The 24,293-nt window shown below is 50.4% G+C and overlaps 11 protein-coding genes across 11 annotated transcripts; 8 read left to right on the top strand and 3 right to left on the bottom strand.

The window, feature by feature from the left end:
- Positions 1-704: 704 nt before the first annotated feature.
- NCS57_01364600 (uncharacterized protein) lies at positions 705-1,730 on the top strand (the record flags this gene model as incomplete). The annotated part of the gene is made up of 1 exon (XM_053063275.1): positions 705-1,730. One exon carries the CDS (start codon positions 705-707, stop codon positions 1,728-1,730), a length of 1,026 nt encoding a protein of 341 aa, XP_052906608.1.
- A 404-nt stretch (positions 1,731-2,134) lies between these two features.
- Positions 2,135-3,640, top strand: NCS57_01364500 (uncharacterized protein; the record flags this gene model as incomplete). Its single annotated transcript, XM_053063274.1, has 9 exons — positions 2,135-2,272; positions 2,330-2,367; positions 2,414-2,551; positions 2,602-2,668; positions 2,717-2,744; positions 2,795-2,807; positions 2,861-3,293; positions 3,353-3,437; positions 3,486-3,640. Exons 1-9 carry the CDS (start codon positions 2,150-2,152, stop codon positions 3,638-3,640), a joined length of 1,080 nt encoding a protein of 359 aa, XP_052906607.1. The 5' UTR covers positions 2,135-2,149.
- A 1,199-nt stretch (positions 3,641-4,839) lies between these two features.
- Positions 4,840-7,379, top strand: NCS57_01364400 (uncharacterized protein; the record flags this gene model as incomplete). Its single annotated transcript, XM_053063273.1, has 16 exons — positions 4,840-5,076; positions 5,133-5,294; positions 5,340-5,447; positions 5,497-5,567; positions 5,620-5,730; positions 5,780-5,806; positions 5,856-5,898; positions 5,952-5,994; positions 6,045-6,149; positions 6,196-6,312; positions 6,361-6,766; positions 6,814-6,885; positions 6,939-6,985; positions 7,033-7,106; positions 7,170-7,300; positions 7,355-7,379. The coding sequence occupies 16 exons, from the start codon at positions 4,840-4,842 to the stop codon at positions 7,377-7,379; spliced, it is 1,779 nt and encodes a 592-aa protein (XP_052906606.1).
- A 344-nt stretch (positions 7,380-7,723) lies between these two features.
- Positions 7,724-8,410, bottom strand: NCS57_01364300 (NAD(P)-bd-dom domain-containing protein; the record flags this gene model as incomplete). The annotated part of the gene is made up of 1 exon (XM_053063272.1): positions 7,724-8,410. The coding sequence occupies one exon, from the start codon at positions 8,408-8,410 to the stop codon at positions 7,724-7,726; it is 687 nt and encodes a 228-aa protein (XP_052906605.1).
- Positions 8,411-9,165: 755 nt separating this feature from the next.
- NCS57_01364200 (uncharacterized protein) lies at positions 9,166-9,894 on the top strand (the record flags this gene model as incomplete). Its single annotated transcript, XM_053063271.1, has 2 exons — positions 9,166-9,294; positions 9,352-9,894. 2 exons carry the CDS (start codon positions 9,166-9,168, stop codon positions 9,892-9,894), a joined length of 672 nt encoding a protein of 223 aa, XP_052906604.1.
- A 502-nt stretch (positions 9,895-10,396) lies between these two features.
- Positions 10,397-11,416, bottom strand: NCS57_01364100 (Zn(2)-C6 fungal-type domain-containing protein; the record flags this gene model as incomplete). Its single annotated transcript, XM_053063270.1, has 3 exons — positions 10,397-10,427; positions 10,508-11,254; positions 11,340-11,416. The coding sequence occupies 3 exons, from the start codon at positions 11,414-11,416 to the stop codon at positions 10,397-10,399; spliced, it is 855 nt and encodes a 284-aa protein (XP_052906603.1).
- Positions 11,417-14,385: 2,969 nt separating this feature from the next.
- On the top strand, positions 14,386-15,525 carry NCS57_01364000 (CBM21 domain-containing protein; the record flags this gene model as incomplete). Its single annotated transcript, XM_053063269.1, has 1 exon — positions 14,386-15,525. The coding sequence occupies one exon, from the start codon at positions 14,386-14,388 to the stop codon at positions 15,523-15,525; it is 1,140 nt and encodes a 379-aa protein (XP_052906602.1).
- A 1,401-nt stretch (positions 15,526-16,926) lies between these two features.
- Positions 16,927-17,963, bottom strand: NCS57_01363900 (uncharacterized protein; the record flags this gene model as incomplete). Its single annotated transcript, XM_053063268.1, has 4 exons — positions 17,876-17,963; positions 17,729-17,829; positions 17,202-17,673; positions 16,927-17,135 (listed from the first exon to the last, which is right to left on the bottom strand). Exons 1-4 carry the CDS (start codon positions 17,949-17,951, stop codon positions 16,927-16,929), a joined length of 858 nt encoding a protein of 285 aa, XP_052906601.1. The 5' UTR covers positions 17,952-17,963.
- A 1,106-nt stretch (positions 17,964-19,069) lies between these two features.
- NCS57_01363800 (uncharacterized protein) lies at positions 19,070-19,774 on the top strand (the record flags this gene model as incomplete). Its single annotated transcript, XM_053063267.1, has 1 exon — positions 19,070-19,774. One exon carries the CDS (start codon positions 19,070-19,072, stop codon positions 19,772-19,774), a length of 705 nt encoding a protein of 234 aa, XP_052906600.1.
- Positions 19,775-20,315: 541 nt separating this feature from the next.
- NCS57_01363700 (NAD(P)-binding protein) lies at positions 20,316-21,412 on the top strand (the record flags this gene model as incomplete). The annotated part of the gene is made up of 2 exons (XM_053063266.1): positions 20,316-20,826; positions 20,883-21,412. The coding sequence occupies 2 exons, from the start codon at positions 20,316-20,318 to the stop codon at positions 21,410-21,412; spliced, it is 1,041 nt and encodes a 346-aa protein (XP_052906599.1).
- A 395-nt stretch (positions 21,413-21,807) lies between these two features.
- On the top strand, positions 21,808-23,606 carry NCS57_01363600 (uncharacterized protein; the record flags this gene model as incomplete). Its single annotated transcript, XM_053063265.1, has 6 exons — positions 21,808-21,960; positions 22,011-22,093; positions 22,150-22,865; positions 22,923-23,055; positions 23,109-23,327; positions 23,375-23,606. The coding sequence occupies exons 1-6, from the start codon at positions 21,853-21,855 to the stop codon at positions 23,604-23,606; spliced, it is 1,491 nt and encodes a 496-aa protein (XP_052906598.1). The 5' UTR covers positions 21,808-21,852.
- Between the last annotated feature and the right edge of the window lie 687 nt (positions 23,607-24,293).

Here is a 24,293-nt window from a genome sequence, read left to right as displayed (position 1 = left end):
GATGGATTCGATGGCGCTTTTTTTCCTTCGTAAGAAGCAGCAAGAGGCGTTAGACGATAAAAAGTGGCACACATGATGGTGGCCTGTAGCGGAAGAGGTGTGCTGTTTCGCTTGCAGAAGGAATTCTTTTGGCGGTAATCCGAGGTATCGACCACATCAAGTGTAGTAGACATGAAAATTTACACACTCAAGGAGAAACCAATGCACCTTAGGGACCTCATGAAACTCGCGATGGAGACCACATGGTCCTTATCAATCAAGGGCGTTTTCCCCATCAGCCCTGGAAGTAGTTCTAGAACGCTGACAGACGACCCCACAGAAAATGACTAAACAGGCATTGAGCTTACCAACACATTATGAACGGTTGACTTATTAACTATCTCAAATACTTGCATCAGAATAATGTTTCTCAGCGATGATCTTTAATTGAGCAATAGCTTACATCCTGGTCAATTCATTCGACCTGCATTAGACGCAGGCGTCGATCCTATCCCGTTGCCAAGAGTGATGCCACAGCTCGAGTAGCTGCATTAGCTGCGGTTACATCCTCAAGCGGTGGCTTGGCTTAGAAAGCTCGACTTGAGATCTGTAATAGAGAATTATTGCGTATAAAATGTCAGGAACAGCCGGCCATGGTAGACCTTCTCTACTCTCCATCAACAATCTTTCCTGCAATCTTCCCCTTACCTCACCGACTCGTCACCATGTTCTCACTCCTCTTCACCACTCTGGCCCTGCCAGCCCTGGCACTTTCCAAGTCCTTGCCTGCAAAGACTCTCGGCCAGCTCCCGCTTGGAACATGGCTCGAGAACATCGCCGTACGCCCCAACGGGGATCTTCTGGCAACTCAGATGTGGCCCTCTGCCAAGATCTACACCGTTCGGGACCCTTCCGACTGCGAAAACTCCCTCGAGGAGCTCGTGTCAATTCCTGCCATTCGGAGCATCTACGGCATCACTGAGGTTCCGTCTTATCGCTCGAGGGCTGAGAAGTTTATCTTCGTTGGTAGCAACTCTACCGATATCGGTGTTCCCATCACTGGTACTTTCAGTGCCTGGTCAATTGAGTTTCAGACTTCTCATTACGGCTCCAAGGTCAAGGCCAAGAAGATCAGCGACATGGACAAGAAGAGTGGATTTCTCAACGGTGTCGCGGCCATCCCCCATAGGTCTGATGCTGTTCTTGTGGCTGATTCTGCCAATGGCTTGGTTGGCCGCCTCGACTTGGCCTCGGGCAAGTTTGATACCTCAGCTTTTGTCTTCCCGCAGATGGCCCCTATCAAAGGCGCTGGTCTCCCAATTGGAGTCAACGGTATCCAGATTCACGACGGATACCTCTACTTTGACAACTCGTTCGAGGTCGCTGTCTACCGCATCCCCATCACCCCTGCGGGCTACCCTGTAAAGGGCGCTAAGCCCGAGCTTTTCGTCAACCTGTCCAGTGGCTTGACCTTCCTCGACGACTTTGCGTTGGATACAAAGGGCAACCTTTATGGCGCCAGCAACTTTGACAACTCGGTTGTTTTTGTGAACGGCGCTACCCGGAAGTGGAAGATCGTGGCTGGAGGAGTCGGCGAGATGACCGTTGCAGGGTCCACGGCAGTGGCGTTTGGACGTGGAAGGCGGGACAGGGATGTGCTTTATGTCTCTACAGGTGGTGCTCTTGCAAGGGCTGTGAATGGCACCAAGACGGAGGGTGCCAAGGTGGTTGCCATTGATACTCGCCCTTAGAACAAGGAACAGCTGGATTTTGAATTGATATGATCCCTTAGGTAGCAGAAAACAGGACAAGATCTCACAATGCTCATTCATAAATATGTATTCACTCCGGCACCGATAACCCGTCAATCCCTGTTCCTTGCATAAGCCAGTAAGCCACATGCGTAATGCGCTACCATGAATTAGCGAGATGCATAATGTAACCATTCACGGCCTCAACTCCAATAACAGTCAACAGTCCCATTGGCGACTCCACAAACTCACCTTGGCTATGAAGATAGCGGTGCGAGAAGGAAGCGAGAGGGAGGCATCAGATGAGGGTGGAATCGCCCCTCAGAGGAACCCCTCTTCTGCAAACTCTCTGCGTGATTTACGTCGAACCAACGTCTCTTCTGCGACTCTGTTCTTGACGTATCGTCTTACTTGTGACAATGTCTGACCCGCCTGCTCCCGTTGCATCGCCTCCTACTTCGCCGTCCGCCGCTGCGGGTCGGTCCGAGCCCGGCCCCGCTGTCCAGGCCCAACAGGAGCTCGTTCCTGGACCGGATCCTCAGGTAGCCTCTTGACAACTGTGTCCATCCCATGCCATGATATTGACGATCATCTTTTAGGATGATGATGATGGCGACTCCGCTCTTGGTGGTGATGCGTAAGAGTGAACCGAGACTTCCGTGAAACTCGCTGACACGATGTAGAGAGAGCTCCACTGCCTCCATCACCAGCAGCATCCTCGAATATCGCAAGTTTCAAGGCCGGACGTACCACAGTGATAGACATCCCACCGAATATTTCACGCCCAATGACGAGCAGCAATCTGAGTCTATCGATATTAAGTGAGTTGAATCTGGCCCATCATGGGCCACCTACTGACGAACCTTGGCAGCCATCAATCTCTGACTTTGCTGCTCGAGGGCAAACTATTCCTTGCTCCTATCAAGCCTGATGTTCAGGTAAGTTTTCACTGGTGTCGTGAGGCTATAACTCACAGACTGTGACAGAAAGTACTTGATGTGGGCACTGGAACTGGTATGAGCTCTTCTTGGCTGAATTGCGAGCAAGACTAACCTTTATGCTAGGTATTTGGGCTATGTATGAGCCTCATCCTACAAGAATTATCTGACTAGTCAACTCACATTGCACAGCGACTTTGCAGATGAGTACCCCAACGCCGAGGTGATTGGTTCCGACCTCTCGCCTATTCAGCCTACTTGGACCCCACCCAACGTCAAGTTTGAGATCGACGATGCGACCCTTACATGGACCTGGGCTGATAATACTTTTGACTTCATTCATATTCGTTACCTCTTTGGAGCTATTCGCGACTGGACTGCCCTCTTCAAGGAGGCATACCGCTGTTGCACCCCGGGTGGTTGGATCCAGACTGCCGAAGCCGACGTTGAGATTCTTAGTGACGACGGAACGACTGAACTGGCGCCCGTCTTGAAGACTTGGGCAAAACTTTACGCCGAAGGAGGAAAGAAGCTAGGAAATGCATTTTATGTCCAGAAGGAAGACCTCCAAGAGAAGGGCCTGGAGGCAGCGGGTTTCACCGAAATGACGAGCGTGGACTACAAGGTACGACTCCCATCTTTTCTCTGCATTCACCACTGATGGTTATCTAACCGTCATGTTAGTTCCCAGTTGGTGGCTGGGCCAAGGATCCCCGCATGGCCGAGATTGGCAACTTTGTCAAGGCCACTCTTGAGAATGATCTTGAAGGTGAGTTGGCCTTTGACCCATTTGACCGCATATGCGAATAATTATTAGGTTACACGCTTCTCTTGTGGAACAATATCTTGCAATGGGGCGAGGATGAATATCAGGTTTTCCTCATGGAGATGCGCAAGTACCTGCGAAACCGCAAGGTTCACGGATACATGAGGGTTCGTTATGTTTATGCTCGCAAGCCAGAGGCTGAGTAGTGACTCTCCCTTGTTAAAGAGAGGTCTCGAAGTCAAGAGGTATATGAGCTTGGCGAGGTAACCTTCCCGTGTGTGGGCTTGAAAGCTAGATCTGGGCGGCGTTTTCAACCCGCGTTTACGACCTTCAATGACACGCTTTCATGAATGAAACAACAATATGATTATAGAGCAAGGAAGTGGCGCTTATGGAGTGATCCTTAGTGCCACTTGAGAGTTCCATAAGCCTAGAAAAATAGACCTCATCGCCTATCACCAAAAGAGTCTCGATTCGGTGAGCTTGTATCTCTTGGCTTCGGTCACTACGGTCTTCTGGCTCAGTTATCCCATCAAGGGCCAGACTTCAACTATATCGGAAACCACAATATCTCTCTCGAGTCAGTACAATCCTTGATCATTCCACATTCAGCAAACTCCCCGAACTAGGTACCAACGGATACTACATGGTTCGTCCACTTAATCCGGGATTACGATGACTTGCATGTAACATTACGTATTTGAAAATTTAGCCTCCGCGGAAAAAAGCTCGAAAGCATCGCCCCTATTCGCCGCGAACATGTTCTAGAAAAGGCCCAACAAGTGGATAGGACCCGCCGTTCGGGCAACGATCCATGAACATGACCAAAGTTTGCTTCGCTTCCTTGTCAAGAGAACTGATAGCCCTTTCACTGGTATCCATCTATGCTGTGACTAGGTGCACGAGCCAGATTTACGGGCCAACTTTACGTAGTATTTTCCAGATAAACGGGTCTCGACGATCTCCAAGCAATGAAATCGTCTCTTTCAAGCACGACATTTGATAGCAAAATGGTGAATCAATGGCGCAAACCGAAACTCGAGTGGCGTACGACCCCTCAACAGAGGGTCGCCGCTGCATAGTAAACATGGATCTCCTCGGAGCATTGGACTGTCTGTCGGGGAGTTACCTACTAGTTTCCTACATAGGCAAGTTTGATGTCGCCATGGACCGCTGTGGAGTGGAATCCACTGAGAAGTGAAGCTGCTTCGTACGAGTTGGGGGTCACATTCGGGAATATCTCGCTGGGCCCCTGATGACAATTCAGCGATCGGTCCGTATTTAAATACTTGGGCCGTTCTATCAAGAGTTCGCTTGATCACTGAAAAGTCACAGTTTGCACTCGGCTGGTCGAGCAGTTCGATAATACCATCGACAGTCTCGCTCTTTCGAGGATACCGACAGGATGACTGCCAAGCAATCAGCCATCACACCCTCGCCTGCCGAGTCCGATACACCATCCGAACATGGCAGTCTAGAGTCCCAGAAAAGGCCTACCGCCACCTATGGTGCCTTGGCTCCCACTGCCCCAGCCTTGGCCTCCCAAGAGAACCAGCGCATGGAAGGCGCTCTTGGTGATGCCGTTCTGCGCTTTCTGAGAATCCGGAAGGGTCCCAAGGCCGACGAGTACGATCCCGATTCGGTATTGATCAGCCTTCTCTTGACATTGATGTAGAATCGGAAGCTAACGAGATCAAGATTGCGACGCAGCCAAGTATCTGGGATTCGGAGAACTTGGAGGAGTACAAGCAGCTGTACATTCACCCGCAATGGGAGAATTGGAGCGCTTTCGATCCCAACTTTCGGTGGACTTGGAAGGAAGAGAATGCCGTGCGACACAAGGTTGATTGGAAGATCATGGTAAGTGCTTTGGGGTCTATAATGGTCATCTTGTTGACTCTCTAGGTCTGGGTTTGTGTCATGTTTTCGGCCTTGAACATTGATCGCAACAACATCTCCAACGCCGTCTCGGATAACATGCTTGACGATCTAGGCATCGATCGTGCCGATTATGTGAGTCGCGTCGTCGACCATGCAAGTGTTTTCTACTGACTGGCGATAGAACATTGGTCAAACCATCTCCCGAGTTGGATTCCTTGTGGCTGAACTTCCATCTCAACTCATATCTAAGCGGTTAGCCACCTTGCTAGGCTCATGGTGATGACCTTGCTGACTCTGATTCTAGTATCGGTCCGGATCTGTGGATTCCCATTCAGATCTGCCTTTTCAGTCTCGTTTCTGCCATGCAGTTCTTCCTCAGCGGTCGGGCCTCATTCCTCGCAACTCGATATCTGATGTGAGTAGCCCTGGCATCATCAGTCGGGCCTTGTTAACCATCTGTCCAGTGCCACATTCCAAGGTGGATTCATTCCGTAGGTCTCGCTTGCTTGATGAAAGATGCGCATCATTGACAAGACCCAGGGACACGATTCTGTACCTGAGTTACTGGTATACCGGCAAACGAGTAAGTAACTCATCGGTTCCGAACCCCTCACCAGCTGTAACTCACCTCAATAGCTCCCAATTCGGCTGGCTTGGTTCTGGATGTCTTCCCAGCTTGGTAAGCCTAATCTACTGCGGATAAAAGATCACATGCTCATCAACATACAGTCGACATCGGGGTTGGCTTCGCTGCTGTAGGTATGCTGTCGATGCGTGGCATTCTCGGATACGCTGGTTGGAGATGGCTATTCCTTCTTGAAGGCGCTTTCACTTGTGAGTCAACATGCTAAACCTAACTGCAATATTCTAACACTACCAGTCTGCGTTGGCGTTGCTTCCTTCTTCCTCATGCCCCAGTGCCCGGCCAAGACCAAAAGTTGGTGGAATAAGAAGGGATACTTTACTGAAAAGGAAGAAAAGATTATTGTCAACTCAGGTCCGTCCCCCATAAGCCTTCATTGCTGGCTATTGCTGACTTCATCAGTCATTCGAGATGACCCTCAAAAGGGTGGAATGTACAACCGACAAGGTCTCTCAGTCCGTCAAATCTGGGAATGTGCCAAGGACTACGACATGTGGCCACTCTACGCCCTTGGCTTGCTATTCGGCCTCCCCAAATATCCCGTCGACCAGTACCTGACTCTTGCCTTCCGAGGTCTTGGATTCTCCGTCATCCAGAGCAACCTTCTTAAGATCCCCAACATTGTCGGCTCTTGCATAACCATGCTTCTCATCACAGCCTTCAGTGAGCTTGTCAACAACAGAAGTTTCGTAGCCATGGCAGAGGATTTCTGGCTACTGCCTTGCTTCGTGGCGCTCATTGCTCTTCCCAACCCCATCAGTCCGTGGGCGTACTTTGCCATTGCAACTGTTCTCCTGTCATTCCCATAGTGAGTAAGAGGCCCAAACAGAGAGGATTCGTGCTAACCTACTCTAGCACTCACCCCATTCAGGTTGCATGGACAAGCAGGAACGCAGGATCCGTCCAGAACAGAACGGTTTCCGCCTCGTAAGCAAGCTTTCCTGTCTACGTATTATGCCTGCTAACTGAACTGTGACTAGCCTGTATAACATGTTCGTACAAGTCAGCGGAATGATTGGAGCAAACAGTGAGTCAATATCCCATCGGTCAAAAGGCCGAGTGCTAAGTTCACAGTCTATCAACCCGACGATGCCCCACGATACTTCAAAGCAAACAAGGGCCTCCTAGTCATTTGTATTTGGATGTGTGTAAGTATAACGTCCTTCCTACTATGCTCCTCTCGCATTCACAGACGCTCACCCTTTTTGTAGCTCATTCAATACCCGGGAACCTACTTCTACTACAGTTGGAGGAACAACCGGAAGGCAAAGAAGTGGGACGCTATGACTACAGAAGAGCAGCACAATTACAGGACGACCACAACAGACGAGGGTAACAAGAGGTGAGTACTAGCCAATGATTCCGCCAAGATTTCCCTTGCTGATTTACTACATAGACTCGACTTCCGTTTTGCCACTTAGAGGATCAGGTCGGGATCAAGGGTTGGAGAAGCGGCAAGGAGGTGCCGTCGGCGGATAATCCAAGAGAAGCATCAGACGCTATGATGGTAGATACTCTAGTCATCAGGTCACTGAAAGTAATGATGAGAGTGGGAAATCACACACAAGGATTGATGAACCCACGCAATGCTATTAGGTGTCTTGAGCCTATTATTACCACTAGGCATCTTGGCAGAATTCTGGATTGGGTCTCCGTTAAGCCAAAAGATGCCGGGTCCACTTGTGCCTACTGATATATCGTCTAGCTTTCCTCCATTATAGCCATTCCCTGAGAACCGTTAACCTCCACGAACTTCTATCTAGCATTAACCCCTAATAACCACTGCGCTTTTACTAAAGAGTCCCTCGACTGCAACCTTGACCAAGAACCTCGCCGCACTAGCAACACTCACGCTGTCGGCCATGCCCATTCCAATACCATCGCTACCCAGCGTTTGCACGTCCTTCTTAGTGTCGGTCTTCTTCGGATTGTCAAACTCCAGCCTCACAGCCCTCACGAGAGTCCAGTCCATCTTTGTCGATCGAATCTCCTTGTCAACGAGACCGTGGTCCTCGAGGGCGTACTTTATGTTGGTCCACCCCATGAATGCCTTGGACAGCCACGGCAGGTTGGTCCACGAGTCCCCGACGCCCGCTGTTGACATGACCACAATGCGGTAGATGCCCGCCTTTTCTAGAACCTCGCAGACATTGGCGCAAGAGTCGGCCAGGAATCGAGGAGGTGAAAGTTGGGGTGCAAAAGGGCTGTCGGACTTGCGGACAGTGTTCAAGGTGACGATGGCGGCAGAAGGTATGAGGGAAGGCGCTGCAGAGAGGGCTTTTTGGATGTCTGGCTTTGATAGCGGCGATCCAGTGACGACGGTGAGGCCAGAGCGGGGAGTGAGGCTGCCAGCGGTACGAACGAGTGCTACCGCTGTATGGCCTTGAGAGAGTAACTCAGAGACGACGTGCTTGCCGGTGCGCCCAGTTGCGCCGAGGAGGAGGAAATGCATGGTGTTTGATGATGAGAGGTAGCGTTGAGTATGTCTCTGCCTGAGCGGGTGAGGAGATGGAAGAACTGGGGAGCAAAAGGGCGAAGGGTTGCAGTGTGTATTTAACTGTGATGACGGACGAGAAAAGCTACTGACAACAACAAAAGGATGAATAAATAGCTTATAAGATGCCCCGGGGGCTCAATAGATCAGGTTTTGAGGCTGAGACCCCAGATCGTCCTTGATTGGTTTGTTCGGTCAGCATTCTGTAAATGGATGCCAGACATGGGTCTCGGCCTCGAGAGCGAAAACCCCGGACCCGAGAAGCGAAGACCGAATAACAACGAGATTAAACCATCCATCAATTTGTCATCAAATGTAAAGACCGGTGACGTTGGACACCGTACAGCAACCAACCACCGGCTTGCGCGAGCTGAAAACTGAGATTGTCGCCCACAAGGGGATGTCAAGCAATGCCCCAACTACCGACGCCAACTGTCCGGCGCTAGCTCGATTGGGTTGTGAGAGCGACCCGACCAATCAGAGGTACTGTTCAATCGGCGGCGGTGGGCTTTAGAGGTGATGTCCTCGATCCTAGGCTGGGGTGGCCTCCTATGGACCAAATCCGAGGCCCAGCCTTATTGTCTCGGTCGACTTTAAATATCAATAGACATACCCAGTCTCTCTGAACATCCAAACTAGTTCTATACTTTCACATGCCGCGGTTCATCACCAACAGTCCCAGGTTCGCGTCGGCACTGTTGCACCGCTCCAAAATGCCGGATTTTACTCTGTATGGCGCCCGTGGCTCGACCAACACGGACCGTGTCCGCCTAACTCTCGCCGAGGGTGGCTTCGCCGACTATGAACTCGTGCTTGTCAACTTGGCAAAGAGGGAACAAAAGGTACGTAAATGTTATTGTCCTCTGCCATTGCAGCTCACTAACACCACTGCAACTCAGTCTGAGGAGCACATGAAGCGCCACCCATGGGGCAAAGTCCCTGTCGTCACTTTTCCCAATGGCTTCACTCTCTTTGAGAGCCGTGCAATCTGCAAATATCTCACCAGAAAGTACTCCTTCCCGCTTCTGCCTCCAGACTCGGATCCTGAGGCTGTGGCTCTGTTTGACCAGGCACAATCGGTGGAAATGGTCAACTTCGCAGAACCTGCAGGGAAGATCGCATTTGAAAAGTTTGCGAAAAGGTTTATAGGACTACCTCCTGATGAGACCGTTGTCGAAGGTGCACTGCGTGCAGTCGAAGCGTTTTTCGACGTGGCAGAAGGGCTCTTGCAAAACCACGACTACATGGCCGGAAACGACTTTACTCTTGTGGATATCTACTATATCCCAGTGGTCCAGAGACTCTTTGCGTGCGGGTATACGGATGTCATCTTCAGCCGGAAAGCTGTGAGTGCATGGTGGAATCGCTGCATCAATAGACCCGCCATACAGAAACTGCTGGCCGCTGATAAGGAGGCTGCGGCTGCGGCTGGCACACGTTAATAGGGCATTGATGGTAGAGATGAACTCGGAGATGTAAGGTATTAATGCTCTGCTCCGATATGCCATTAGTTGATTGTAATGAAAACAGAAGTTAGATACGTGGATTGTAAAGGTCACTTCGCCAAAAAAAAATATATATATATATCAGACTACATTAGATAGCTTCCCTTCATCATTCCCAGTCTTCTTGAACCCTCCATAAGCCTTTACTCTCTCGTCTATATTGTTAGCTATACACTGTAATCGATCATTTTCAGTCCGCAGCTCGCTATCAAGATCCGGTGAGGAGTCCAGTGCCCCCAAGAGAATAACTTTCAGCGCCTGGTGGAAGAAGCGCAAAAAAGAGACGGAAAGAGACTCGGAGCCAGGACTTCCACTGTCCTTATAGACAAGTCCAAGATCATTAAGCCATGATCCCAACGATTTTAGCAGAGACGCCTTTTCGGATAGTAGTCGAATGCCCTCTCCTGCTGATCCCACATGTGACACTCTGCCGAGAAATTCAAGCGTCGATGTTGCGAGCCTTGTAAGCTCTGTCCGCATGTCAGGTGCAATCGCGCGAATACTGCGGGATTCTATAGTTTGTTGATGGGGCGGCGTTAAAATCCCAGACACCGCCACTCTGCTTCTCTCGACCGCTGCTGGAGGCTCCGCAAACTTGCATGGCGCAGCAAACATCTTGATGATAAAGACATCCAGCAAGGGTAGCTGGCTATGGTGCGCCGGCACTAATCTGTTTCCAGCAAAGGTTGGCCTTGCCCGGTACTCATGCATTATGCTGAGTCCTTGAATCATATGCCTGGCCATGGCAGTGAAATTCCATCGAACTTGCTCAATACTTATGAAGATCTGACAGCAAAGTAATGCCGACTTCAGTCCGTTGGATCCTGGAGACGACAGGCTGGAGGCGAGACCCCCTAGGGCCATGCAATATTGCTGCAGGCCGTAGTCAGAGCCATAGCTCGGATGTCGCTGCCCAAGAGACATCGGAAGATCTCCGGAAGCCTCAAGATGTTCCCGGAGAGCTCGAAGGGACGAAACTGCGTGTTGTATTGGTGGGTCAGTCAGGCTAGCTTGGAGAACTTGCCTGGCCTCTTCATCGCAACCCAGTTTGACGTTAAATATGGTCTTGGTTGAGAAGTGACGGCTTAGGAGATCGATGTCCTTGGGGGAGATCTCAATCACGGTGTGCCGGGTGACAAGTGAGCCCGCACTTGGCTTCGTGCTACCAGTATGAGGGCTGTGAGTGGGTTGGCTCGTAACAAGTCTAAAGGGAGACTCGTAGCCGTCGCAGGTACGGCCAGTGTTGACACATTTCAGGCAGGATGGCTTGCCCTCGTCGCATTTGACCTTTCGTATTCTATTTCTGAGTGAGCACAATCACTGTGGATCTACATAAAGCCTTAAGCTTGGGGGGTAGATCAGTGGCCCGGGCTGAGACTGACCTGCAGGTTGTACATCCGGTTTTCACCTTTGTTCTACTTTGAATGGTCCGTTTGCGCGTAACAAGGGTTTCAGCCATGATCGCGTGAGACGTTCACGCTTGCGGCGGTAGAGGGAGAGAAATCTGAAGCTGGTAGGCAACTTGAGGGTACGAATATAATGATGCGCCTTCATTCATTGCCGAGGCCCAGAAGCTCAGGTTGATGTGTTGTTGAGGTGTCAGACGCGAAGCGGGCCACCAGGAGATGATGTTCCAGGGCAATTTTTGGTTTGGTAAGCGGAGCCAACACTTTAGCGCCAATCAGTCGCATGGCTCAGGGCCACTGCTGGAGTCTGATAAGATAAACGCTGGCCAATCACATCATGGACGGCCTCACTCAGAGAGACCTTCAACCTCGCTCTGCAATAAGAAGCGACCAAAGTAGTGTCAAATAAGACTACAAACGATTGAATAAGCTAAATTTCCATTGAGTAAAATAGGAGGCAGGTGATAAGAAAAGTAAAATGTGAAAGGAAGAGGAATAAGGGGCCCCATCACCTGGACTTGTAAAAAGTGTGAGTGAACAATCCTTTAAAATTAAGAGTTAAGCGGAAAATCTCATCCCCCAAGGATTGTCATAATTGCAATCATCTTAATGATTGCCGCATAAAAAGCTTCTACTAAAAAAATCCACGTCCTCTTAATTACTCTATAGCAAGCACAACGAATTACACTTAACAGATCTTGTTTTGCTACAGGGTAGCGCAGGCAACAGATAGAATAGAGACCGATGACTCGTCTCCCAGGTCGATGAACAAGACGATTGGATTCCTATCGAAACAGTGCTGGAGCAACAGTTTTCAGTTGTTAGTTACTTCATGCATCGCTAAGCTAGGTTCGTGAACGTGGATAATAATCCGATCATTCGTATGGGGGTGAAATCCTCTGTCTTCCGAGCCAAGCCATCGGCAAGACAATATGTTACAGACCCCCAGAAAAAGTACAAATAGCCCTCTATTGACAACTAGAGACACGTAATTGTAGACTTGAGAATGCGGTTAGGTGATAAACTAACGCGAGAATATGTAGCCTGTCAACTAACTGGGGCGGGAGTTGTTCAGCTAATAACACATGCAGTTGAGTAGCCGATTTTCACCCCACAGATATTTCATTCGGGATTGTATCATTGTTCCCATCGGGTATCGGTAGAATGAGATGCTGCAAGTCCGATGGGGATGACAATGTCTCATTGGAATATTCCTCGCCTCCAATATGTGGAAATAATCTCATGGAAAATGGGTCACATCTGGGCGATCCGCGATATTGCCAATGACCATAGAGGGTATTAAACTTGGCACGCTTAATTGAGCTCTTCCTCACTAGGAGTGCGCTGGTGATTCGTGTCAGACCACTACGCCTAGGCGAGATTGCTGGATGCCTCTTGCTAGATGGATATTGAGAGGTTGGGAGGGTTCGTGTCCACCCTCTTCACTGCTTCTGATTATGCGAGCAGGGGCATGCAGGCCTTTTGAGATGTATGATTGAAGCCTGTGCCTATCCTCCCTTCTTTGACACCATCACTAGGGAAGCGTGCTTATCAACAACTACAAGCGTACATCAATGATGCCGTCGAGTGATTGATAAACGAGCCGGAGAGCTTTGTCATCCTGTCCGAAGGCAATCGCTTATCGTTGTCTCGAGAAAACTACCAAGCGTCGGATTGGTGGCGTCCCGCCAGTGACATGTGCTGACCGAGGGATGGTTCGATGGGTTCACGTCGAAAAAATGTTAGCTCCAACGCGTCACATGCAGGATGCGTCATGATGGAACAACGAATGCTTGCTTGTGCAGGGATGGGACTGGACACCCTTTATCGATGACGGAGAGGAGAGCTGAGCATGCTGTTTCGAGACTGGATGCGGGAATCTCTCGTGATTTTGCATGGACAGCTGAAGATGTTGTGTCTGGGTCGGATGGCGAATGGCTTCATATCACTTGGCCCTTGCGCCATGCTCGATTTCTGCTAAACTTTAATGTTAAAAGAAGTCAAGGTCGAGAATGGGTGTCTCGGTGTTGATAAGAGCGTGCCAGGAGCGATAAGAGTTGGCGCCAACCGTTACGTTCACCACCCGCCACATGGCTGCTGGCGATCGCCTCAAGGGACTCGGCATTTGCGGTATCTACGACACGCTATCCCCCATGTTCCGATATGGGAATTTCCCACTGCAGATGCCCTGAAACATGGGCAATGAACTGATCCCCTATGCCAATGGCGCCAAGGGTCTCGACTCTTGGTCGCCGCGTCAGGACGCCCGTGACGAACGCCACCAACGGCTGCTGCAACCCAAGGGCTTCGGGATAAAAGTTGACATTGAAGATCCACTGGGACTGTCCACTCTGTCCAATCACTTGCTCCCTATCCCTGCATGCGTTCATCAGATCATGGAGGGCATTCCAGGTTCTCCCCCCAACGTCATTTGTGCCTGCGGATCGACAACCTGAGGCACCTGCTCCCGTCTTCTGATGCCATTGGCATGAAAATCGCACGATGGAGAGTTATCATGGTGGGCGAGAAGTGACGGATGCTAACCAACGCTAGCTGCAAGTCGTCAAGAGTGCCGTGATCTGACAAGGGACTCAACGGGTCCGCGGCAGATCTTTAGATCCATTCCATGAGGGGCTTTTAGTTGTATAGTTTGGCTAGAGATAATATCTCATCTGGGTCTAGAGTGGCCAGTGAACTAACTTGGTGGCCGTGGTGCTCATTAAGAGCCGCTCCCCGCATCACACCCGTCTTGGCTACCTCAACCTTCTCTTCCTCCACGACGACTGTCATCGATACCCTTCGCTTACTCCCGCCATGACGAGCCTGATTTCATCTCACTCATAAATGATACCTCCATATCTGGCCTGAGATTCTCAGAAAACCCCCAGGACAAAGCTCGCTTCCCCCGGCCTCCAAAATCGACTCACCACATCAGATTCGGCCTTCGTTCCGAGAACGCAGAAACGAAAGATTTCTTGACAGCGGATTACTAGATCCAGACGACCACACGTACTGTCACAAAATGCATCGCTCTTCTACTTCCTCAACCTCTTGCTACGGCCTCACTCTGGATCACCCCCTACGACCCGGCTCTCCGTCTTTCAAACACTACCGGCTACCGACCTCGCATTCTCGCCAAGCAAATTACGCACAGCCACTCCACAATACGACGGCGGGCATTTTAACTCTAACGGGGTTGGGCGCGGAGCCAAGCATTATGGTCACGGGGTCCTCGGGCATGCAAGTGAGATCACCTGCCCTGGTCGAATACCGAGAGCGAGACGATGCTGGTAACGGCAACGAAAACAAGACGGCTCCCGATGCTCTGGAGAGGCAGCCAAAGGAATCACCGGAAGTGGCAAAGGCGTCGAACCAAGACTTGGGCGGCGAATCATCGCCACCATTTGCCCCTACGAAGAAGACCAGTCCAAGCACAGGGTCCCTCGACGACAGGGGCAAAGTTGGTAACGAATCGCCATCATGCCAAGAGACGAGCACCACTCAGGGTCCTGGAGAGAGGCTCCAAAGGCCTCGCAGCGAGTCCAGTGAACGAGTCCGTCCCGCCCTTCGTCCACGCCATCATCGAAGCTCTAGCATGCCTAGTTTTTCAAAGACGGTTCACTTCGACACGAAACTGAACAACGTTTGTTACTTCCGCAAGGCCGATCGCCCTCTCGCCGTCAGCGCGGGCTCTTCGCCAGTCATTGGCCATCTCGAGGCGAACGAGTACCCGTTCTACGCAGACAACGACGAGGATCTTTTTGAGTGGCAGCTTTTCACACCCAACTTTCCTCGGAATTCCCTGGATAGGGATTCCATGCCAGTCCGGCTCGAGAGGCTGTATCTCTCACATGACAACAAGCACATCTTGGGTTCGGTCATAGTGGCAAACCTGGCTTTCGAGAAGTCGGTCATTTGCCGTTTCACCTTGGACTACTGGACAACGACTTCCGAGACCACGGCGGTGCATTGCTGCCCTGTGCCGGGACAGATGGGCAAATATGATCGATTCATATTCAGCATCAGGCTAACAGAGACCGTGAACATAGAATCGAAGCCCATATTTCTCTGCATTCGCTACAACGTCAACGGGCAGGAGTTTTGGGATAACAATCTGGGCACAAATTTTCAGGTAGATTTAAGAAAAAAGTATGGATGCTAGGTAGGAAAATGGGTTCAGAGAGCGAGAAGATAGATATCATTGTACGAGATCAAAATGCGAAGAACGAGAATTTACGCCATCACCAAAACCTGATGATTCAAAGCCACAGTCAGGTTACTCGAATACCGTCAAGAGAGGCAATCAGGTTCCCGCCGTGGCTGATCATATCATGTTCCCTGAGCCACTTGCGCCACGCTCTCGGCAAGCGCGGAGTTGTTGACCATCAGATCATGGCTGCAAACGCGGTCTTGTGCCGAGACAAGACGCCCAATCGCAAGACACTCTAGCCCGCAAATTAATGAGCGCTAGCTAGATCCGTTGATCACATCCGCACGCGAGGCTCGTGAAACGAAAGAGCTCGTATGGTACCTCACCCCCTCCTGAGCTGAAAAATCCGAGACTGCCGGGCGAGCTTGGCTTGGAGGATCCATGCAGCCGATCAAGTACTGGGCTTATCTGCAGTGGTATTTTGGGGCCCTGTAATGTGATTCTGTGCTTAAGCGACTCGTGGTGAGGCCACCATCTTGCGTTTGAAACTGGGGTCGAGGGACGCGATGCTGGGAACTGGCGAGGGGTTGTGTTTTACATAATCGGCTCTCATTTGTTTGTGACGTGCTGTCGGCGGTTCGGTTTCCTGCAAATTTCGTAAACGCCGTCCTCGATCTTGAGTAAACCTTGCGAGGTTGGGTTTAGGTACCCTTGTGGCCCGTCCTGTCGGTACTGGCCCCTTTTTTATTCGAACCGAGGTTGATCATAACTACCTACGTTAAGATCTCCTGTTCAAGTCCACGAGCACCGACCTCACAGCCAGGTAGGTGAATCAGGGGTTGCTCTTCCTGGATGTATTCGGCCGCCTATCACTATGAGTGTATTTGGGGCAATGCCGCCCCTTGAAGTGCAAGACCTGATCTTGATAGCAGTGTTCTGTGCAACTAGGTCTTGAATTTATTTTATTCCTGTGAAGATTTAATCGCCGAGACTGTTTATACTGTAATAATTATGATATTTTAGCGTCCTTTGCCTTCATTTCTGGTTATGCCAGATTGTTTTCCTGCCAGAATTCCTGAGACACCCTGATGCTCTCTTGCTTTCCAAGTTTCATTGTCGAAAAGCACTAGCTCGTCTGATTCATTCTTTCCCATAGTAGCAAAAGCAGAGCGGCTCATGGCGGTAGAAAGAGGTCTTGGGCTATACGAAGCTCCCTAGCATTGGAGCCTATTGCGACACTGACTCGTATGATAAATATTGATAGTTGGAGTATATGGCTCTCGTACAGCGCGTTTCGCTCCCAGAAGATGAACCAGCGAAGGTTCTTCCGCATTGAGTTTCTAATGGATCTTGTCCTTGCGATTGTGGTCGCCTCATTACAAGGATGGATATACTAGAAAACAAAAGCCATGTCTAGTAGGAGGCTGGAACGACTCCAAGTCGGCCACCGTCCGTCACAAGCACATTTCCGTTGATGTATGCACCAGCTCGACTGACTAAAAACAGAACAGCGCCCGCGATATCCTCCTCATCTCCAGGCCGTTCCTCTGGGACGACAGATTTGGGCCAGCCAGCCGTTTTGCGGTATTCGATTGCTTCCGTTGTCATTTCGCTGGGGTAAACTGGGAATTCACAGTCAAAGTTTGATCTAGACGATTACTTGGCAGCTGCATCTGGAGACAACTTACATCCTGGTGCGATGACGTTGGCACGGATGTTGAACTGCCCCAGAGAAGTGGAGAGCTGCTTGAAAATGTGTGTAACTGCGGCCTTGGAGCCCCCATAGGCATATCCCAGAGCGGGTGATCGGTTGAAGCCACCAATACTGCTGGTGGCGATGACTTGACTTCTCTGCTTGAGATTCCCTTTCTTGTTGCCCGCATCGAGTAGTTCAAGGAAGGCAAACACTGTGTTAAGCACTCCAACAGTATTGATGGTAAAGGTGTCGCTGAGATCCTTGGTATCCCAGCCCCAGACATAGCTGCGGAACTCTGAGATGCTGGGGTTGGACGGCAGCTTGGTAAGAGAGGGACCACCAATACCGGCATTCGCAATGACAACATTGACGTAGCCGTGGCTCGATTCAATCTTGGACACTGCACGCTCAAGATCTTTCTTGTTTGTTATGTCGCCTTGAATGGGATGAATGTTTCCATGCTTCTGCTCTGTGTCAGTTGCCTTTATCCCAGCAGTCAGTTCAACAAGGGCAGCCTACCGCAGTGCTGGACGCACTCTCTAGGACCTCCTTTCTTCGACCGATGATATAGACAATTGCACCATTGGCTTCCAGGGCCTGAGATATCATGAGGCCAATGCCTATCGAGTGTCAGTGACGACATCAAGTGCAAGTTGATGAACCTACCGCTCCCACCTCCTGTCACAACGGCGATAAGGCCATTGACGTTGAAGAGGTTATTGATCTCGAAAGCTGAGGCCATTATGATAGTCGGAGAGATGGGCAGAGAAGATAATCAAGAGTGAAGCCTTGAGATCGTGTCCAAGGCTATGTTTTATTCCCGCAGACATGTCGAGAGTGGGGTTGCTATTATTAATCCACCCAAGATATTGCGACATCGACAACTTCCATACTTAGTCCCGCGATTACTATTCCCAATATCATAGTGAGTTAATTGAGCTGTTGCACTGATTCTCTGCAACAAGCCAGTTCCTCATGGGGGCCAGCCTCCGAACGTGGAAACCCACTCTGGCCAAGCCTCACTCGTTGCTGTCTTGCCCAGTCGTTGCTCGGCGCCTCTTGACGACCCGTTGTTACCAATGTCTCGAAACTGACTCATTTTCCCAACCCGGATATCTCATTTGCTTTTGTAGCTAGGCTTCCATCCTTGTATCACTTGACATGAACTCGTAATCCTCCAGCTGAGGGTGACGTGTGGAAACTGAAACGGGCTGATTGAGGTAAGGGGATGAAGGAGACTATGAAAAGACAACCTGGTGGATTAGCAGGCTGATAGACAACGATGGAGACTTGCGCAATTATTAGACGCGACCAAGAATGCGGCCAAGCGCCAGCAGATCAGCAAGTTTCCACTAGCTGGTTACGCAGTGTGGGTAGCCAAGGAGAGGCGCAGAGTTGGCTGAGGCAAAGAGTTGTTGGTTGTGACGCTCAGCTGCCATTTTTTACGAGGTCAACTCCAGAAACAAAACCAGGCCACCAATACAAAGCTTACAAAACGTACAGGTCTGCACCAAAGTGCTATTGCTAAGTCTCTTCCTGAAGCCAAGAGCTTATGGCTTACGCATTGATTGTTGGCTGAGCCCTAAGGTGAAAGCCCAATTTCGACCTTGCATGAAAGTGCAGTTTAGTTACTGGACAGCTGAGCTGCCACTCGGTAAAAATCGGTGCTTCAGCGCCAGCCTTGTTTGCTCACGCAAAGTTAATTACCGAGTTGCTTCTCTCCTCGGATCTTGAAATCGTGCAACCCGCTCCCTTACACTCAGCTTTCTTCAACCTTATCGCTTCTTAGTCATCTTTGCCATGCCTCTACATAATCCAAGAACATGCATTCTTCTATGTCTATGGCTGTGGATAATCAACATGGATTTCGTCAACGCTGCAGCGTCGACTGATCAATTGAAGGGCTCGTCGGTCGATCAATTCCAGCGTTGGTTTCCACAGTATAGACACGTCTTCGAGAACATCACGCAGGCCAACTGCTCAGTCCAGTACGGCAACTACAAGTCAGGAGTGATCAACTCCACCAACATCAACTACTTGGCTGGCGGTGACAAGTTCACAGCACTCACTCAACCGCTCGTCGACTGCATCCTTGACAACACGTCCGAGTACCTCAAGGGAACCATGACTAGCGCTCAGGTTATGCTCGGCATTATGCCCACCATCATCACCTTACTTGGTCTCTGTAACGACGAGATAGCGACGCTATCTAACGTCGGTAGAAGGCTGCTTCTGGCTGCTGGCATCTCCCTGGCAGCCCCTTCGGCCTATTTCAGCAGAGCCTTTGAATATTTCGACCCAGGCGGGATCCTGTGCCACCACAAGTACCGCCGTGAACAATATCTCCTCAAAAACCATTGGTGGATCTTGGTGTCGATTATAGAATACGCTGTCGTTGCAGCAATGGGTTGGAGTATTGTCTCCAACACCAGGGAGGAGGTCAACCAATGGACAATCAACTCTCTCGCGTCAGATGCAGATTTCTTGCCAGAGTTGTGGTTAGCATTCGACCCTTGCATCCACTTCTTCAGCTACTATGTCTTTCGACTTCGAATCCATGGGTAGAGAGATAATCGAAGAGCGAATTCCTAAGGACTGCCCGAGGGATCACTCCCTCATGAGTTGGGTCAAAAGCATACCAAAGAGGTTGTCGGGTTTTATCACCACTACTGAGTTCGTTCCGTATGCTACCAAAGACTCCAAGCGGCCCAAGGGCTTTTCAAACCTGGGGAGGTGGAACACCCACGAGAACTCCTTCTTCCACCACTTCAGCCTGGCTCTGGGCCTTTTACAATTTTTCGTCTCTTTTTAGTTGTAATTTCTTTATTTAGGCGAAAAGAGAATAGCGCTTCCTTCAATTGCCGACCTGCCGCCCCGGGTAGTGTCTCTCCGGGGTGGGGGGATACTGTAATCAGCCTGCGTGCAAATTGCTGACCTGCCGCCCCGGGTAGTACTTCTCCAGGGTGGGGGGATACCGTAATCATAAGATCCTTCTATTGCTATATAGTCGCGGCACATCCCCCTTTAACCCAACGGCATTAGTACGTTTGCACCGTTTCATCTTAAGAGATTTCACATCAACGCTTAGAGCAGCAGCTTCTTAACCATGGCTACTCAGAAAGTCTTTCGTCTCCCCAAGCGCACCTCTATTCATGACCTCGAGGTCAACACCGAGCCGGTGCCCGAGCCTGCTTCTCAAGAAGTCCTCATCCGGATCCGAAACGTCGCCCTCAACTTCCGCGACTTTGCCGTCGCCACGGGAAAATATCCTTTCCCCGTCAAGGACAATGTCATACCCTGCTCTGACTTGTCCGGTGACGTCGTCAGTGTCGGAGATCGAGTCGAAGGATTCTCCAAGGGAGATAGAGTCATCGCTTCCTTCGACCTTAACACCTTGTATGGGGCCATGCAGGACTGGCACCATAGCCTAGGCGGCTGCTATGATGGCGTGCTCCGGCAATTCATAGCATTGCCTAGTTCTGCCCTGGTCAAGGTACCGTCGGATACGCAGCTGAGCTATGCACAGCTATCTGCTCTCGTCTGCACAGGAACGACCGCATGGAACGCGTTATATGGCAATGTCGCTCTCAAGCCTGGCCAAACAGTTCTATTCCTCGGTAAGTCGCCAGGCGCGAGTTGAAAGGGACGGTACCTAACCCATTCTGCTGCATAGGCACCGGAGGTGTTTCCACCACTGGTCTCATGCTGGCCAAGGCAGCTGGCGCCATCACAATCATTACTTCCTCGTCAGATGCCAAACTCAAACATGTCCAAGAGACTTATGGCGCTGATTTCGTCATCAACTATCAATCGACTCCTGATTGGTCGCAAGAGGTTCTCAGAATCACCAGCGGTCGCGGTGCGGATTTTATCTTTGAGAACGGTGGTGCCGGGACCATCAAGCAGAGCATCAGTGCGGTGGCTTATGGCGGATCTATTGCCGTGATTGGCTTTCTCTCTTCGTGCCCGCAGGAGGAAATGCCTGACGTGGCAGCCCTTGCTTTGTCCAAGGGAGCGGTGGTGCGCGGGATCATGGTAGGATCTAAGCAGCACTTGGAAGATGTTGCACGGTTCGTGGCATCCAAGAACCTAAAGGTTCCCGTGGAGAAAGAGTTTGGGTTTACGAGAGATGAAGTTATCGCTGCTCTGGAATACATGGTTAGCGGACAGCACGTTGGCAAGATCTGCATCAGGGTGGACTAGGCTTGCTATGGCGAAAACCTGCTCTCAGGAATGATTCACGGGTGCCTCCGATGAAGATGCCGCACCACATACACTCCGTGTCAGACAATTGGCTCTACAGGGACCATTGATAGCACCAGTCAATTGATGAGAGTTATCTAAACAAAAGAAATTGAACAGCCACGTGTTTGGGCAGAGCTATTTAATCTCATATCGTTAGGATTGGAATCCTTGATGCGACGAGTTGGATGTGAAACCGGATACGCGACCCCAAGTTATGAGCCTCGTATCCACTCGCACAAACCTAGTGGTGATTATGTGACACTCCGGGTAGTGGCTAGCCGGAGCGCACGTGCTAGAGCCTGCTTATACCAACTCTAGAAATTCTTGATGCTCTACCCCACCTTACATCATCATCAATTATTCATCCCTGGACTATTGACGAGAACAGAAACAGTTCTATGTCTTCGGCACAGCGACCTCCGCCCGATTACTCGCAGCCTTGCGAGCCAAGGTCGAGGCAGAGAGTATCTGTAGCTTGCCTACCTTGCCGCAAAAAGCGGATACGCGTAGGTCATCACATCACAGGTTGGCCATTCCATGATAACATGTCTTGTAGTGCGATGGCACAGTGCCTATTTGTAACTCATGCACAACCAAAGGCGTGGCCTGCGAGTACAATTTTACCGAGAACAAACGCAAGTTAGTTGATTCTGCAATCTTGGCCACGAAACGCCCAGCAATTAACCGGGACAAAGGCCCCCAAGCAAGGGTTATGTTCAAGCTTTGGAAGCACGCATACGCTGCTTAGAGGAACGACTGGACGCACAGAATGAGGCGCAACTGACAAAGAGTACGCTCGACAACGAAGAAGCCGCCGTAACGATGCATTTCGGTGACGCGAACCAATCAGAAGGCCGAGACTTGACATCTATGGTGACGGGCTTGCTGGGCCGCCTGAATGTTGGTGATGACGGACAGTTGCACTATTTTGGGTCTCAAAGTAACTTCCATCTCTTACACGGCAGTCTGGGTTCTGTCACGATGGAATCTACCGTCTCAATGCAACGACAAGGCCTCGCCGCTGTGGGGTGCTTGGGGAAGGACATGCCGCTGTCGACGGAGCTCCAGGAGCATTTGCTCGAACTCTACTGGACCTGGCAGAATCCTTGGAACTACATCGTTCATAAAGGAGCCTTCTCCAGAGCTTTTCATAGCAGGACCTATGGCCGGTACTGTACTCCATCGCTTCTTTCAGCCATCTTTGCCCTTGCTTCTCGATACTCGGATCGTCGCGAACTGCGTGCGGTCCCCGACGACCCCAGCACTGCCGGATATGCCCTCTTTGAACAGGCAAAGATATTACTGCTATACGAGAGCCAAGCGCCTACTGTTGCCACAGTCCAAGCAGCGGCGTTGATGGCCATCAGAGCCTTGTCAGACAATCAAGAAGCGTTGGGTTGGCTATACTGCGGTAATGTCAATCTTGCGATGAGGTCTATTGTGCTCAAAAACCATTGACTCATCCTAGGAAATGCGGCGCGCATGGCGCTGAGCCTAGGACTCCATATCGATTGTTCCCAATGGGTTGCCTCCGGGCTTATCAGCCAAGATGAAGCAGAAGTTAGAAAGGTCACATGGTGGGGATGCTATACCGTTGACAAGTGAGCTCTTTCGATTCCATCTAGAGGATACATATCACGGCTGACTGTTTTAGGCTTTTCTCCATCGCGCTAGGCAGACCCGGTTGTACTAGGAAATCCCAGTCTACCTGTCCTAAACCAAGCTTAGATCATGACGCTGAATATGAGGCCTGGGTCCAAATTCCAGGCTTAACGCAAGATAATTCACTCCCAGTATTACAGAGCCGTACTGTCTCGACTGCACATTTCATTGCAGAATGCTTATCGATAGCATCGGAGGCTATGGATCAAATGTGCGCAAATTCCATCTTGCCCATCCTCTCCCGTTAACACGCGTTAGTTATGCTCCAAACAGCGGTTTATCACAAAAGGACATTGAAAACATCGTTGGAAAAACCGATCTTGAGTTGCGTGCATACTACGTCAATCTACCAAGCCACCTCCGACTGCCATCGACGCTACGGACATTAGCTCCTGCCCACATTTACCAGCTCCAGCAAGTTCAGGCGCAGATTTATACCAATGCAATGACTAATCTGGATGTCACAGCATGCAGTACCATGTCAACATAATCTTACTACATCGACCACTTCTGCAGCAATATCCAAATGTCTCCGAGAGTGACCCAACATCGGTCTGTTGGGAAAGCCCCCATAGGAGGGATTGCCGTGCTGCGGCATCAGAGGTATCAAAGCTGCTGGAAATATACAAGCAGAATTATACGTTTGTACGTTGATTCCCGCCAATATTTTATTTCATCTAAACTAATATACATGCAGCGTTTCGCTGGTATGGTTACTGTGCATGTAGCATTCACAGCTGCTACCATACATCTTATAGACCTGAAGCCAGAGAGTAATCCCTATCGGCAGCAGGCTATGCGAGGCCTCGCCACGTGTGTTGACGCTTTGGAGGCCATGAAAACGCCATGGTGTGCGTGGAGTTCAAAGGCGCTGCGGGCAATACATGCCCTGGCGGAAGAATGGTCTATGGCCGAGGTTCTCGAGCTGATCCACATGTCCATAGTGTAGCGCATACCGACGGCAAGGGCACTTCTGGTAGTGAAGTGGAGAGCGTGAAAGATGACGAGAAGGTCGATACAAGTGTCAAAATCCCTGGCGATGCTGCCGTGGACAATGTGGAAGCCTAATTCGCAAATGAAGACAATTGATACCGAAATGGTAGAGCGATGATGCTGCGTGGGGTTGAGAGATGGACAAATGTTCAACCTGAACTTGGTGGTCCAGTTGGAGCGTCTT

Source organism: Fusarium keratoplasticum, chromosome 12, assembly GCF_025433545.1.
Source record: "Fusarium keratoplasticum isolate Fu6.1 chromosome 12, whole genome shotgun sequence".
Classification (NCBI taxonomy): domain Eukaryota; kingdom Fungi; phylum Ascomycota; class Sordariomycetes; order Hypocreales; family Nectriaceae; genus Fusarium; species Fusarium keratoplasticum.
The sequence above is the reverse complement of the archived record's forward strand: the minus strand, read 5'-3'. Positions and strand labels throughout refer to the sequence as shown.